Below are 12,728 nucleotides of genomic sequence, written 5' to 3' on the forward strand. Positions count from 1 at the left end.
AATACACCTATGCATCCATATAATTGTGTGTGTGAAGAGAAGAACTCGACAGAACTGAAAGGAAATAGATTTTTTACAACCTTTTTCATGTTTTACGGATGACATGTTTATCTGATGTTTCGTTGCGAGTCTCTGAAGGTACTCTTTCTGACGGAGGTTTTGTTCCATTTCTCCTTCCATCGAGGCTAAATATGCCTTTTCAGACTTTTTACATTTGCAGAAGTTGACTCGGAAAACTTTTTTTTCTTTCTTCAAAGTTGTGCTGTCGACGGGGGAACTGGCTGCCTGCCTCGTGTTTTTATGAAGCGCAGGGCGTGTGGAGTAATGCTATTGAGCTGGAATTCCCTCAGTCAGTCACGATTCCCTGAAATCTTCTCCTGGTGCTGCTTCTCTTGTAATGTACCCCGCCCGAAAAAACTGCTGCCAAAGAATGGCACTGAGGGGCCCAATTTCATGCCGACGCCTCCCTTTACTCCACGCCTACGTCACTTTACTGCAATTACTTCCTTCAATTCAAACTAATTAAAACAAGGGAAAGTTCTTGTTGTAGATCCTGATGTTTTGATTAGTTTTTCGTCATCTTTGGTGGAACCTTGGAGGAAACAAAATCATAAAAAAAAAAAAAAAAGCGTGGGACGTGTGAACGCCGTGCCCGTGCAGCGGAGGGTCTTCGGACGCGAGTCATGATTGGGGTACTGCAGCTCGGTGATCACACTCCTGTTGTGATCGTTTCAGCATAAGCTATTGCCTAAGCCCGTGGGCCCCGCGGTAAAGAACAGCCCATTAACCTCACTCCCTCACAGGGTGACGACCTCTCTGTGTCCGTCTGACCTTGAACTTGAAACCAAAATACGCGCACGACAAAAGAAAAGCCTTTCAGATGGTTTTTATGCTGCTAAGGTTGCTTTCAGCAAACAAATGCAAAAACTGACCTCTTTATGTGAGGAAAGAAGCTTATCTCTCGTTCTGTTGGCCCCGCGCTGGCGTTGATTTCAGATTTATGCTCCCGTCCGCCTAGAACTCCCAGAGAAGCAACGGAGCTTTTAGTTTTGTAACCCTGGGTTTCCACAGTTACCTTAGTTTGCTCTTTGTGTGTTCTAGTTTGAGAGTATGTGACTAGTAAATGGTGTGTATCCTCTGGTTAGCACATGCCAGACCAAATATCTGAAACCTGCTTTCAATACTTTAAATCTATGATTGTTCTTAACTGTCTTTCATTATTGGAGGGTGTGTTGCATCATTTGAGGATGTCTAATGTGCTGTACTTTGTTTGTACAGTAAATTCATGACAAATTCGCAGATAGCTGGGCGAAGGTTTAAGCTATTGTGGTTCATTAGTTTGAGATTTCGGATTGAGGATCTGCTTGAGGTTTCACTATCCACTGCTTGTACCAGGTCATGGTTTATACAGTTAATGGAGAGAAGAAAATCAAATGAATTTGTCGGAGTCCCCACTAGTGACATTTGCCCCGTATCTGTAAGTCCAGGAACATTTCTCCGTAGAAGAGAGATTTAAATGTTTGTTTGCAGTTTTAAACGTCGCTTTCAGGATCCCGCATTTAAAACGATTACATGATTGACGTTGTGTATTTGAGATCTGGCAGACAGACTATTCAATTCTTTAATTATGTACTTTTCTTTCACTCCTCACAGTGTATTAGCTTAACCCCCTAAAGATTTTGAGCATTAAGCCTTTAAAAAGGGTGTAAATTGCTGTGTCTGAGTTTTGTGCTAACACATCCCTTGACAGAGAATCCAGCGGAATAAGCTAACGAGAGAGATTGTAACGGCACGACCCGTTGTGTTTACTCGGTGGAAATGAGACTCCTTCATCTTCATAGTGTTGCATCATTTAGCCATGAGCTCTCAGCTGAAATACAAGAAACGTGTGGAATGCAGTTTTCGACTCACACCTTTCTTCCCTTTCCTTTCTCCTCCACAGTTGCCTGCATCCAAGGACGTTCCTCGCAGAAGATGCCCGACAGTCATTTCTAGGGACCACTTCTGCCGTGGTAACATGCACTTCCTGCTTACCTGTCCGTTTGGGGAAGTTCGGCTCGGCTGACGCTTTTTTCCACCGACGAACGGAAGAGAGGTTTTGACCAATTCCCAGAATTCCCTGTAGGGATCGGCAGAAGGTGCTTTCCGGCCTCAGAGGTTTAAGTGGAGCTGGGAGAAGAACAAGTGACCACGCAGAAGCACATGACAGATTTCATTTAAAAACTAAATAAACAAAAATATACAGCTTTGAATTTAAACTCTTATTATTACTCTGATAGTGTCATAGATTTCAAACTCTAAGCCAATAAGGAGAGAACCAGGGGGCCCATCCAAAATGGCAAACAACACTGCAGACCACCCCCCTGGGAACTCTGTCGCAGAGGGCAACCATGAAGGGGAGTTTGGCTGCTCGGTGATGGATCTGAGGGAGCTGATGGAGCTGAGGAGCGGCGAGGCCGTCACGAAAATCGCAGACAACTACGGTGATGTGCAGGGCCTGTGTCGGAGGCTGAAAACATCACCTGTGGAAGGTAAGCACCCTGCAGCTCGCCGATCAGAAATGCACCCCCCAGAGGCTTGTGCAAGGTGCACGGTATAAATTGAATGTGTTAAATAATAACAACGATCAATTATCACAGAGTTTCTGACATTCTCTCTGTATATTTTCTCTGTAAGTTTCTATCCAATCTTTTTCCCCATGATGCTCTGCCAGTCCTATCTCAGCCTCCAAAAGTTAATAAAATTGGCAGTCCCCCTACAATGTAACTCATAAGTTAAAAAGCAGACCCCCTATTGACCTACCAAGTAACCTTTCAAAAATTTGAACCAGTTCGGAAGAGTTAATATGAATAAATACTTCATGTGTGAGTGGAGGGGTGTCCTGGCCTAAGTCACACTAACTGCCCAAAAGTCACAATAAATGCCGCAGCCCAACTGAGTAAATGACGCGCAAACCGGATTTCAGACATCCCCCCCGACAGCATTACTATCTGTGCAACCACAATGTCAGTCTCGATCCTTATCTCCTCCGAGCTCTGGACTGGACTGATGCCTCAGTCTTGTTTTATTGATTTATTGTGGTTATTATTTCGATGGCCGTGTGCGAGTCACACGAACGACAGCATGGTGAAAGGATGAGCCGTTACAGTCAGGTCTTATCTGGCTTTCCAGGCCTGCAAATCCTAAAGCGTACGTCTACGATTCCCGAGTGTGTTCTTCCGGGCCAAGAAAAGAGCCAGCGTTTTGTAGCCCCTTCCGAAGCCTCCAAACTCCAGAGCGCCTGCCGACAACCCCCCCACAAATCGACCTTCTGTTGATCGCCTCCTGCTTCCCTCCAGATATTTTTATACCTCCTGGGCCTGATTTACTTTAATCTGCTTTTATTCAGCACAGAACCTAAGCGCGGAGTAATAAGGATGTCAAAGTTACCATTTATAGCCGACGGAGTGCAAAGTATCTGTTTAATTAAATACTTTGAGCTCACTTCCTTTCCAGAGACATTGCCACACCTACGTATCTGGAGAGTGATCTTTTACCCTCTTTAATCAGCCCTTGCTCCTCAAGGCCATTGCATAAAAGGCCCGGAGTGAGTGTGACGGCCCTGTGGGGGATAGTCGATCAATGGCCAACCCCCGATTTTCAGGGGCCCTCCCTTCCGCGTCAGATAACGCTTCCTGCTTTTGGCTGGGCTATCCTTGGTTTAAGCCTCAATGTCTTATGCAAATAAGCTCAGCTATAAAACTCCTGGTCAGAGCAATAAGATAGCAAACAGATTTAAATTCACGGCTCTCAATAATCCCACATTATCGTTAACCCCTGGGGTGGAGTCTGAGCTTGCGGGGATCAGGGGAACTTAGTCAGTCAGTGCGAGAGCGAGGCCGGCGTCTGCTGCCCCTGCGACGGAGGGACGAATGCGACTGGGCGGCGGCTGTCCGTTCTGTACTTCCGTGCGTAGCATAGAGGGGGGTGTCATGAGACGCGTCGAACTTCTCTGGAAATCCACAAACCAGAAAAGATTAAAATATCATTCTGCTTCTACAGTTTGGGTTAACCTGTAAATCAGAATGTTTAGACTGAAATGTGAACTCTGACCGCAAAATTGTTGTTTGATCTGATAGTGCTGCACAGTGAGGTGCAAATTATGCAAATGAAGCAGACTAATTATGCAGACTAAGCAAATTGTCTGGTGATGTAATTTGTCAGGGATTTTCGGTTCTCAATGACATAATTGCATACATGGTGTGTGAATTGCGTTTACAAGACCAAATATATTTTGTGAAAATATTCATACAGTTCACACTCAAAGGCAGGAAAAAAATAACATCCTTTTTTTTTATACGTTAATTGGATAAATGCAATCAACATTTTTAATATCTTCGCTAATTAGTCTGATGGGTGATCCAAAGTGCTTTCCACTCCAAAACTTAAATGCCTCTGCTGAAGAGAACGCACGTTTGAACGCTGCGCGGTAGGAGTGAGAGGACCGAGGAGACGTCTGATTTGGTATTTGGGCATCTTCTGCCGTGACGCAAGTCTCTCTCTCTGTCCTTCAGCAGTTTCTTCCAAGGGGCTTAAGGAAAGTGAAAGGCTCGCTTGACAGGAGGCTGAGGCTGGAATTGGTCGCAGTGGTGGGAGTGTGAAATCAAATGTTTTCACTGACTGAGGAGGCCTAAAGCGGCTTGCCGGAGGTTCAGGCGGCGAGATGAGAAGTCTGCAATGGAAAAGCGTGATGCCGGGCCGACCCTGGCTTGGTGTGGCAGGTTAAGCTCTTAAGATGATTGAGGAAGTTGGGCCATGTGGTCAAAGCTGAGTAATTGGTGTGGATCTGCAGGGCAGCAGAGCACCGACTGATGGCGGGTGGCCTGAGCTCACGGCGCTGCTTATTGAGGTGATTTGGCCAGAGTTTTTTTTTTTTAATGCACCCCCATGCCGAGGACCCAGCTCAGGCAATCTCCATTTAGCGTCTGCAGAGACCTGGGCTGGTTGCCTTCACACCCAGGGAATGGAAGCACAGTGTCAGGTGTGTAGTATTACTGCACAGCTGTACTGTACAATCGTTGCGTTTGGACATATGGGAATACATCTGTAATGCACAATTATAGCCGTTGATGTTACTGGTCAGGATTCACTGAAGCTGTTAGCCAGCACCAGTAAAGTGTCGGTATTGTAATCTATGCATTTTTTAAATAGAGGCCTTTCTACTGTTGCTGCATAGGGTTAACTTATGCTGATTGGGATTATTCAGCTGTTCCCCAGCTGCGTGAATTCATCCCACTTGCCCTGAAGTAAGTCAGACTGAAGTTGTTATTCGTGCAATGTCTTGTATCATTAAAATACGAGGTGAGGAATTTTAATTAACAAGTGCTGCGGAGTGTGTTTCGTTTAGTTTATTATTATTATTATTTCTGGGATTAATTGAAAATTAACACGGTTTTACAAAGACACTGTATTAATTTTAAAGGTAATTCACGTAATGTTACAGCAGCTCCCAGGTCGGGGACAGTTGCCTGACAGATGTATGTTAAGATTAGTCGGGCAACAGCTGTCTATAGCTTACTGTCTATTGTCAGTTCAAGGCATCTCTGATGGCCTGCAAGCAACAACAGGGCACTCTTTAACCGAGATTGTGGCTGTCACAATGATGTGGCACCATTGCCTGCTTCCTACATCAGTGCGATTCACCATCTTCAATTAGACAAATGCAATAAAGCAACAAACCGCCAAGTGCTACGTAGCAGCAGATGCATAATATTGAAAAATTGTTAATGTGACACTAAAGTGTTCAACCACAGCTGGCTGATATCAGGATGGGCCGTCGCTACCAGGGTATTACACTGAGCCGATGGGCAGGAGAAATATATCGGCCTCAACTGGACATATCTTATACGGAGGGCAACTTGACATGTTGTTGTTGTTGTTGTTGTTGTTGTTGTTGTTTTTTACAATTTTGTTCCATCCGTGACTCGAGGGCCGTGCCGGGCAGATCCACGGTGTGATGCATCGTAGAGATCCTTCACGCGTTCACTCCTGTTCTCTCCGATAATGAAAGAGTCGGCCCTCGCACTCGAACACGCTCTAGTCTGTTTATAATGTTGACTGTAACGCACAGGCACAGTAGTCTCGTGTGGCAGGCTGTGCGAGCGGGTGTTCGAGAGTCAGCTGAGAGGAGCCGACAACCTGTCACCCCCCCCCCCCCGCTCTCACTCCATATGCTGAGCGTCAATCAACAGAGCCGGAGGCCCCGTACTTTGTCTCAGTCCGTTCCCCGTCGGAGGCTTCCTGAATGTATATATTCCGTACAGAGCTGTGTGGGTATGGCACAGTATATCGAGAGCGATCTGCTTTGTTTTCATGAGCTGAACCTTTTTAAAGATCTGAGTTCTCTCCATTCACAGCCTGACACCTGAGTAGGGAAAGGAGAGAGACACCCCGGGGGGGGGGGGATGCATTATAATCACTGCTGTTCTCACAGCAGACAACCTCTTTCACATAATGTCTAGCAGACCTGCAGTGCTGATCGTAAAAATTCTCACATTCGACTCTCATGGCCACAAGTTTCCCTTCCTCCTCTCCTCCTCTCTCGCAAGTTTCCTGTGGTCTGAAAGAGCCATTTGTGGTTCTGAAGAGCAGCACAGCAGGCAGTGTGGTGCAGGGGATATAAAGTCCATGTTCACCTCTTACATAACTCTTAAATGGATCACACATGAGAGCTTGGGGAGAGTGTCAGGGCCCTGTCTGTTTCTTTTGTTTGGTTTTCTTTTTGTGGGGGGAGGGGTGTTTGGTGTATGGGTGGAGGACGAGAGGGAGGGAGGGAGATGGAGAGAGAGAGCAGGAGGGAGGTGCAGTTGCTCCAGCCCACATGGCGGTAGTTCAGTGATGTGAGGCCGGCTGACAAGCTGACGGAGGGAATTACATAGACTTGGCGGCTCTCCAGCAGGGCTTGTGCTTATGCCGCCCATATGTTCGGGACCGTCAGACCTCTGTGGTGGTTTGGAGAGGGAGAAGAGAGCATGCTGGGAAAGGTGACTCCTCCAGCCGGTGGGTGTGTCCCTTAAGGTGGAACGGTTTCTCCCTTGTACTGCATCTTGTTGAATATTTTAAGTGCTTTGAAGGCACAACAAATATACATGCTTGCATACACACATAATATGAGGGTAACCCAGTACGGTGTTGAACATGCACTCCAGCTCCATGTACTGGTTTTGTTGGATAGTGGAAAGAATCCAATTTGGTGTAATAAAATAAAACCAAACTAAATCGAAACGAAATGGAGAATTCTTCTTGTGCTGACCTCCTCCGTTCCCCTCTATTAATCTCCATCGTGTGTGAATAAACCATGATTACATGGGAATGGCGAGGTGGGGAGGGGTGTTCTGTGGGGTTTTTGGTGAGGCCATTTCACACACTGGAACAGTATTGGGAAGTTCAGCCCCGTTGCCATTGGCTGTCGTCCCAGCATCTCCTGCAATGCTTCCCTGATTAATGATCTTTCATACCCTTTATTCTCGTCTCCGCACTGCCATCACCATCGTCATGCAGCTGTTTGAGAGCCCCCTCTACCTAGCCGTCCTGCACAGTCACCTTGAAAACAGGCACAGGAGCAACTATGAGACAGAAATGCGCGCACACACTTGCACACGCACACTGTTGCTGTAAAGGCGCTGAAACAATCTGTTCTCGGCTGAAAGTGTTTGATTTATGCCTGTATGTGGGTGGTGTGAGATTGTGTGTGTGCGCGTGTGTTTTAGGGTGTGAGTGTATATCTTGGTATGGAAATGCATGCATATATTCTTGTGTGGGTCTGTGTGCATGTGCAAACCGACGCACAGCTATGCATTAGCTTGTGCTTTTAATATAACAATTAATTCAGACTGGTCAAATAGGATTGGAGCAGATTACCAGTCAGACCTCAGAATCGCAGCGCCGGGGGGCAATGTAGATTAACTCTCGCCACGCCAAGGTGCAGGGATAAAATTGCTTACTTGCTCACATTGCATCACGGAGAGGTGAGGGGGCGGCCACTGCGGTAAGAGGCTCATTGACTAGACTCGCTTGCCTCTGGGAGGAAAGTAAAATCCAACGTACTGCCTGTGTCAAATGCCTGGATATAGACTGAACCTTACCAAAATAACAACAAAAGCCAAACCCAAGAGAGACAATAGTTTTACATGAGATCTTGTGTTGCGGTGCTCTGTGACTGAAGTTAGGGGCCTGTGAGCTCAATAATGAAAGGATATTTTGTTGGTTGTTTGTGGCGTCTTTATTCTCCAGCTCCACTTTGCTCTCGGGGGCTTCACGCGGTTCTCTTAAAAGTGTCTCAACTCCACAAATCATTTAGTTTCCAGGCCTACACACACCGCACAGGCCATTAACGTCAAAGCCGGGGAGGCACTGAGAGCAGATGAAGGCCTCTGTGTGAGAATGAGTTTCGACCGATTTGTCATTTCTTTTGTGTTTCGGCTGGTAGTCGAGAACATTGAGAAGTTTGCCTGCTGAAAATTCACAACTTTCGGGGGGGATTTCATTCATTTTCAAATGTGAGGAGAACCATTTTACTACAGAAACTCCCAATAAAACAAAAGAAAAAGGCAACTGGCTGAGGTTGACAACAGACGGGTTTCCCTCTGCGTGTGAAATTTGTTTTATGCGGACAGATTGAAAGAGGGAGAGTGTTTTCAGTCCAGTTCAGTGCAGGCATTGGCAGTCGTGGACCAGTAGGGGGCAGTCATCCCTCTGCACAGAAATACTTGGCCTTAGCATTGGAAAGAGACATCAAACTGAGTCCGTGTGGTCAATGAGATCCCTGTGTGCGGAGCAGGGGACTGTGGTGAAAGCGGTGGTCTCCATCCCTGGTCCTGGAGAGCCCCAATCCACTTATAATTCACCCTAAATCACCAATTTCTAAACACTGGGATCACATGGGATTTATTAATCAATTAAGCAACTGAACCAATGGTTTCTAAATGAATGAATTTACCACCTGCTTAATTGTTTCCAATTAAATTACTTTCAGGTATTTATACATTAGCGATAGGAGGGTGACCTCCAAAGCCTGCTGGATATGGGCTCTCGAGGACCAGGGTTTGAGACTTTAGATTAAGATTATTATGGTTATTATTATAGTCGTCGGTAGGAGTATTTTATTAATCAACACCGCCCCCATTAAATGTTCAGACGCAGATAATTTATTCTCCTCGGCGGCTTGTTTACACACCATGTTCTCATTCTCCTTCTGGCGTAATCGGCCGAGATGTGACGAGGTCAGACGGCATTCAATTACGTATCATGGGAGACCCTATGTCTGCGGGAGAGCAACACGCCGATTTATTAATCCACGCAGCCTGCGATGTAGGAGGGCGATCACCAGGGGAAGGAGAATAACGGGGAGTGTGGGGAATTTTCCCAGCCTGGGGGAAAGGCATGACGAGACATGTCATTCACAACACTTAAAGACAAAATAAAAAGCTTTCGCCGAGGCAGAACAGACTGCGCTCGCCACTTGCCTGTTGTTATCTCCCGTTGTCACAATATCGGCTCCGGCGCTAAAAATACATTTTATGTTAATGTATAAATGAAAAAATACTTCATTTAACTCGATTCCCCCCCAAGTGGAGGTCTGCCGAAGTATCCGAATAACTTGAGCTGAGAAATAGCTGCAGTTAAGCGTGAGTGACTCATTTCTCAGCCTCTCGCAGTCTGTAACCCCAGGAGAGGGCTCTGCTTCTTTCATTCCCCCCCCTGGTTTTCCTAATGTTCGTATCTGTGTCTTCTGTTGCTTTATATGGCAGTGTTCTGTAACCACATCTGTAGTAGACGATGGAAAAAACAAACCGACTCCCACTTAATGTGCGTCTTCGAGGTGATTGTCATGTTGAACCCATAGCCTTTTTTGTACCCTTGAAAAGTAGTAAGATGCCAGATTTAATCCTATATTTATTTCTCTTTGCTTTTTCTCCTCCTCCTCCTCCCCCCGAAACTGTCACATGTAGCTTTAGTGGCTGGGGAAGCAAGGTCAATGCATTGCAGTGGCTGTTAATTATGAAAACGATTGCAGCTACTGTCACGCAAACCCCTGCCACTGTGTGTGCGTTTTCTTTTGATCTGCTAGATCTCACAGTTCTCCCATGCAGTCCCACATCAGTACGACTCCCTGGTGCACTGGTTTCCCACTGGCTACCAGGTTGCCGGGGCGTGATGCGAATGCCTCCCTGTCCAAGACGGGCCGCGGAGCTGCCATGTCAATCCCTCACCCTCGGTAATGAGGTCTGGACCCTCTCACCGACAGCCTGCCGCTTACTTTATTAGACGGCGGTGCGTGAGTAAATTAAGCTTCCCGGAATAACGGCAGTAAATTCAGCTCAGAGGAAAAACTATGTTGACAAGCATGAGGCGGGAGGGAGGGCTGGGGGAAGGGCGAGACACTATGGCAGGCAGTTGTTGTGTTTGTTAATAAAAGCAGTCGTCTCCTTGGCTCGTCCACCCCCACGCCCTTCCTGCACAAGAGTCTTACAGTGTTTGCATAGCCGTTCTTCAAGCCATTCGAGGTTCTGCAGTTGTCGGTCTCTGTGCGTTCGACCTCTGCAAAGGATACTGTGAATGTGCATGCTGTGTTCAATTGATGCCGCGCCCTGGGGTGAAAATATGAAATATAGCCTTTTTAGATATTTTTTGAATCGTCCGAATTGCTGCTTGGTTTAATGCTTTCTAATAAATATCCTCTAGATTACAGGAATGCAAGCAAGCATTATTATTGCCGTTGTTGCTCAAAGTGTTTCTATTTCGGCAATGCTATATTTGTGCATCTTACTAGGAGCTGGAGAAATCCTGTATTGATTTAAGAAATGACTTCTAATAAAACGCTTGCATATGTAACATTTTATTTTAGTTGTTCCTGCAGTTCTGGAGTCTCTTGCAAATCTGCTGAAACGCATCTCTCCAGACTCGGCGTACTGTATTTTTAAACACTTTGGAGTTCCTGTACACAGTGGAAAATCCCACCGGCGAAATGAAACAGACGGCGATGAGATATTTATTGACTGGATTGTTTACGTGTGCGTTTGTCAGAAACCAGGAGCGTGGGGAAAAAAAACAAAACATCAAAGTTTTAGCCCGAGGCTCACACTTCACACGGCAGGCTCGTACGCAGAGTTTACCAGCTCTGGTACGCTGGGTGTAGCCGTGGAAAGATTTCACGTTGCGGTTTTGCCTAACGATCACAGTCAAAAAGGTGCCAAAATCTGCGGCCTGGTGGCTTTTTGTAGTTTCAGGTTTAATTTTTTCCCATGCGTAATACAGATGCATAACTTAACATATGACTCCTCAACGCCCTCCAAACCTTTCCAAACACACTGGGCAGTAGCACCCAGCCTGCATCAGTGTGGCAGTGCATTCATAGATACTATCTTCAGAGTTGTTGTTTCACTTTTACTTCAACCTAAATAATCAAACAAGCCAAAAAGATGATAAAGACCTTTCCTTGCTTTTGCTAGAAACCTTGATTGGATTCCAAGGGAAGCTTTAAAATGATCTCTAATGAGGAGAAGCCGTCTGGCTCCTCTTGGGGACACTGGGGAAGTGTTTTAACAGCATTGTGTTGTGTCCCTCAGGTCTCTCGGGGAACCCTGTGGACCTGGAAAAGCGACACCAGTCCTTTGGGAAGAACTTCATTCCCCCGAAGAAAGCAAAGACATTCCTGCAGTTAGTGTGGGAGGCGCTACAGGATGTCACCCTGATCATTTTGGAGGTGGCCGCCATCATCTCGCTGGGACTGTCCTTCTACCACCCTCCAGGGGGAGACAATGAGCGTGAGTGTCTGAGGAGAGGGAGATGTGGGGGGGTTGTCAGTACCTGTATGCATCCCTTCATAGTAAAAAATAAATAAATAAAAATTAAGTCTCCGAAGTGTGCTGTACTGTGTGCGTGTGCGCCGTGGCTCTGCCCCACACTGATGCCCTCTCCCCCTGTGCTATCCCATCAGTGTGTGGCCAGGCGGCCGCTGGGGTGGAGGACGAAGGGGAGGCCCAGGCTGGCTGGATCGAGGGAGCTGCCATCCTGTTCTCCGTCATCATCGTGGTGCTGGTGACGGCTTTCAACGACTGGAGCAAGGAGAAGCAGTTCCGCGGGCTGCAGAGCCGCATCGAGCAGGAACAGAAGTTCACTGTCATCCGCAAGGGCCAGGTCATCCAGATCCCCGTGGCGGAGATCGTGGTGGGAGACATCGCCCAGATTAAATACGGTCAGTGCCGCTGTCCCAAGGGCGTGACAGTCATAGAGGCTGGGCGACGGTTTGGTGCTTGTTTGTTTTCGTTTGTCTTGCAAAACTTCCAATTACTCTCATTGACGGTGTTCATTTTCACGGTAGTCTCTGAACTGTGATTTTGAGTTAGGCCACTCCCCCTTTTTTTTTTTAGGGGGACAGTTAGGCTGTTGTATTTTTCTATAAGAATACTTGCGCTCGTAAGTAACACCAAGTTATTTCTGTAAAGGTCCTTTCAAGGCATGACAAGGTAACGCAGTAAATTCAGCTGTTTATGTGGTTAAACCACCCTTCCCTGCATCCCACATACTTAGAGAATAAAATCACAACCATGAATTTGTTTTCACCTACAAGGATATGATGGTAGGGTTGAACGGTGTCTTATTTTTCTGATGCAACAGTTAAGAGGCCAAATAAAAGATCTAATCAGTTATTTGTCTTTTGTTATCTGAATAAATCAAATGGCTGGGCA

At 46.4% G+C, this 12,728-nt stretch overlaps 1 protein-coding gene across 5 annotated transcripts in view; it reads left to right on the forward strand.

The window, feature by feature from the left end:
* The window catches only part of atp2b4 (ATPase plasma membrane Ca2+ transporting 4), a 77,666-nt gene that overhangs the window by 25,914 nt on the left and 39,024 nt on the right, over positions 1-12,728 (forward strand). For all 5 annotated transcript variants that reach the window (XM_066703203.1, XM_066703202.1, XM_066703205.1 and 2 more), the window contains exons 2-4: positions 1,943-2,531; positions 11,607-11,804; positions 11,978-12,235. In XM_066703203.1, the coding sequence (XP_066559300.1) occupies positions 2,336-2,531; positions 11,607-11,804; positions 11,978-12,235 (652 nt within the window). In that variant the 5' untranslated portion in view covers positions 1,943-2,335. The remainder of the gene's footprint in view (positions 1-1,942; positions 2,532-11,606; positions 11,805-11,977; positions 12,236-12,728) is intronic.

Source organism: Amia ocellicauda, chromosome 5 (assembly GCF_036373705.1).
Source record: "Amia ocellicauda isolate fAmiCal2 chromosome 5, fAmiCal2.hap1, whole genome shotgun sequence".
In the NCBI taxonomy this organism is placed as follows: domain Eukaryota; kingdom Metazoa; phylum Chordata; class Actinopteri; order Amiiformes; family Amiidae; genus Amia; species Amia ocellicauda.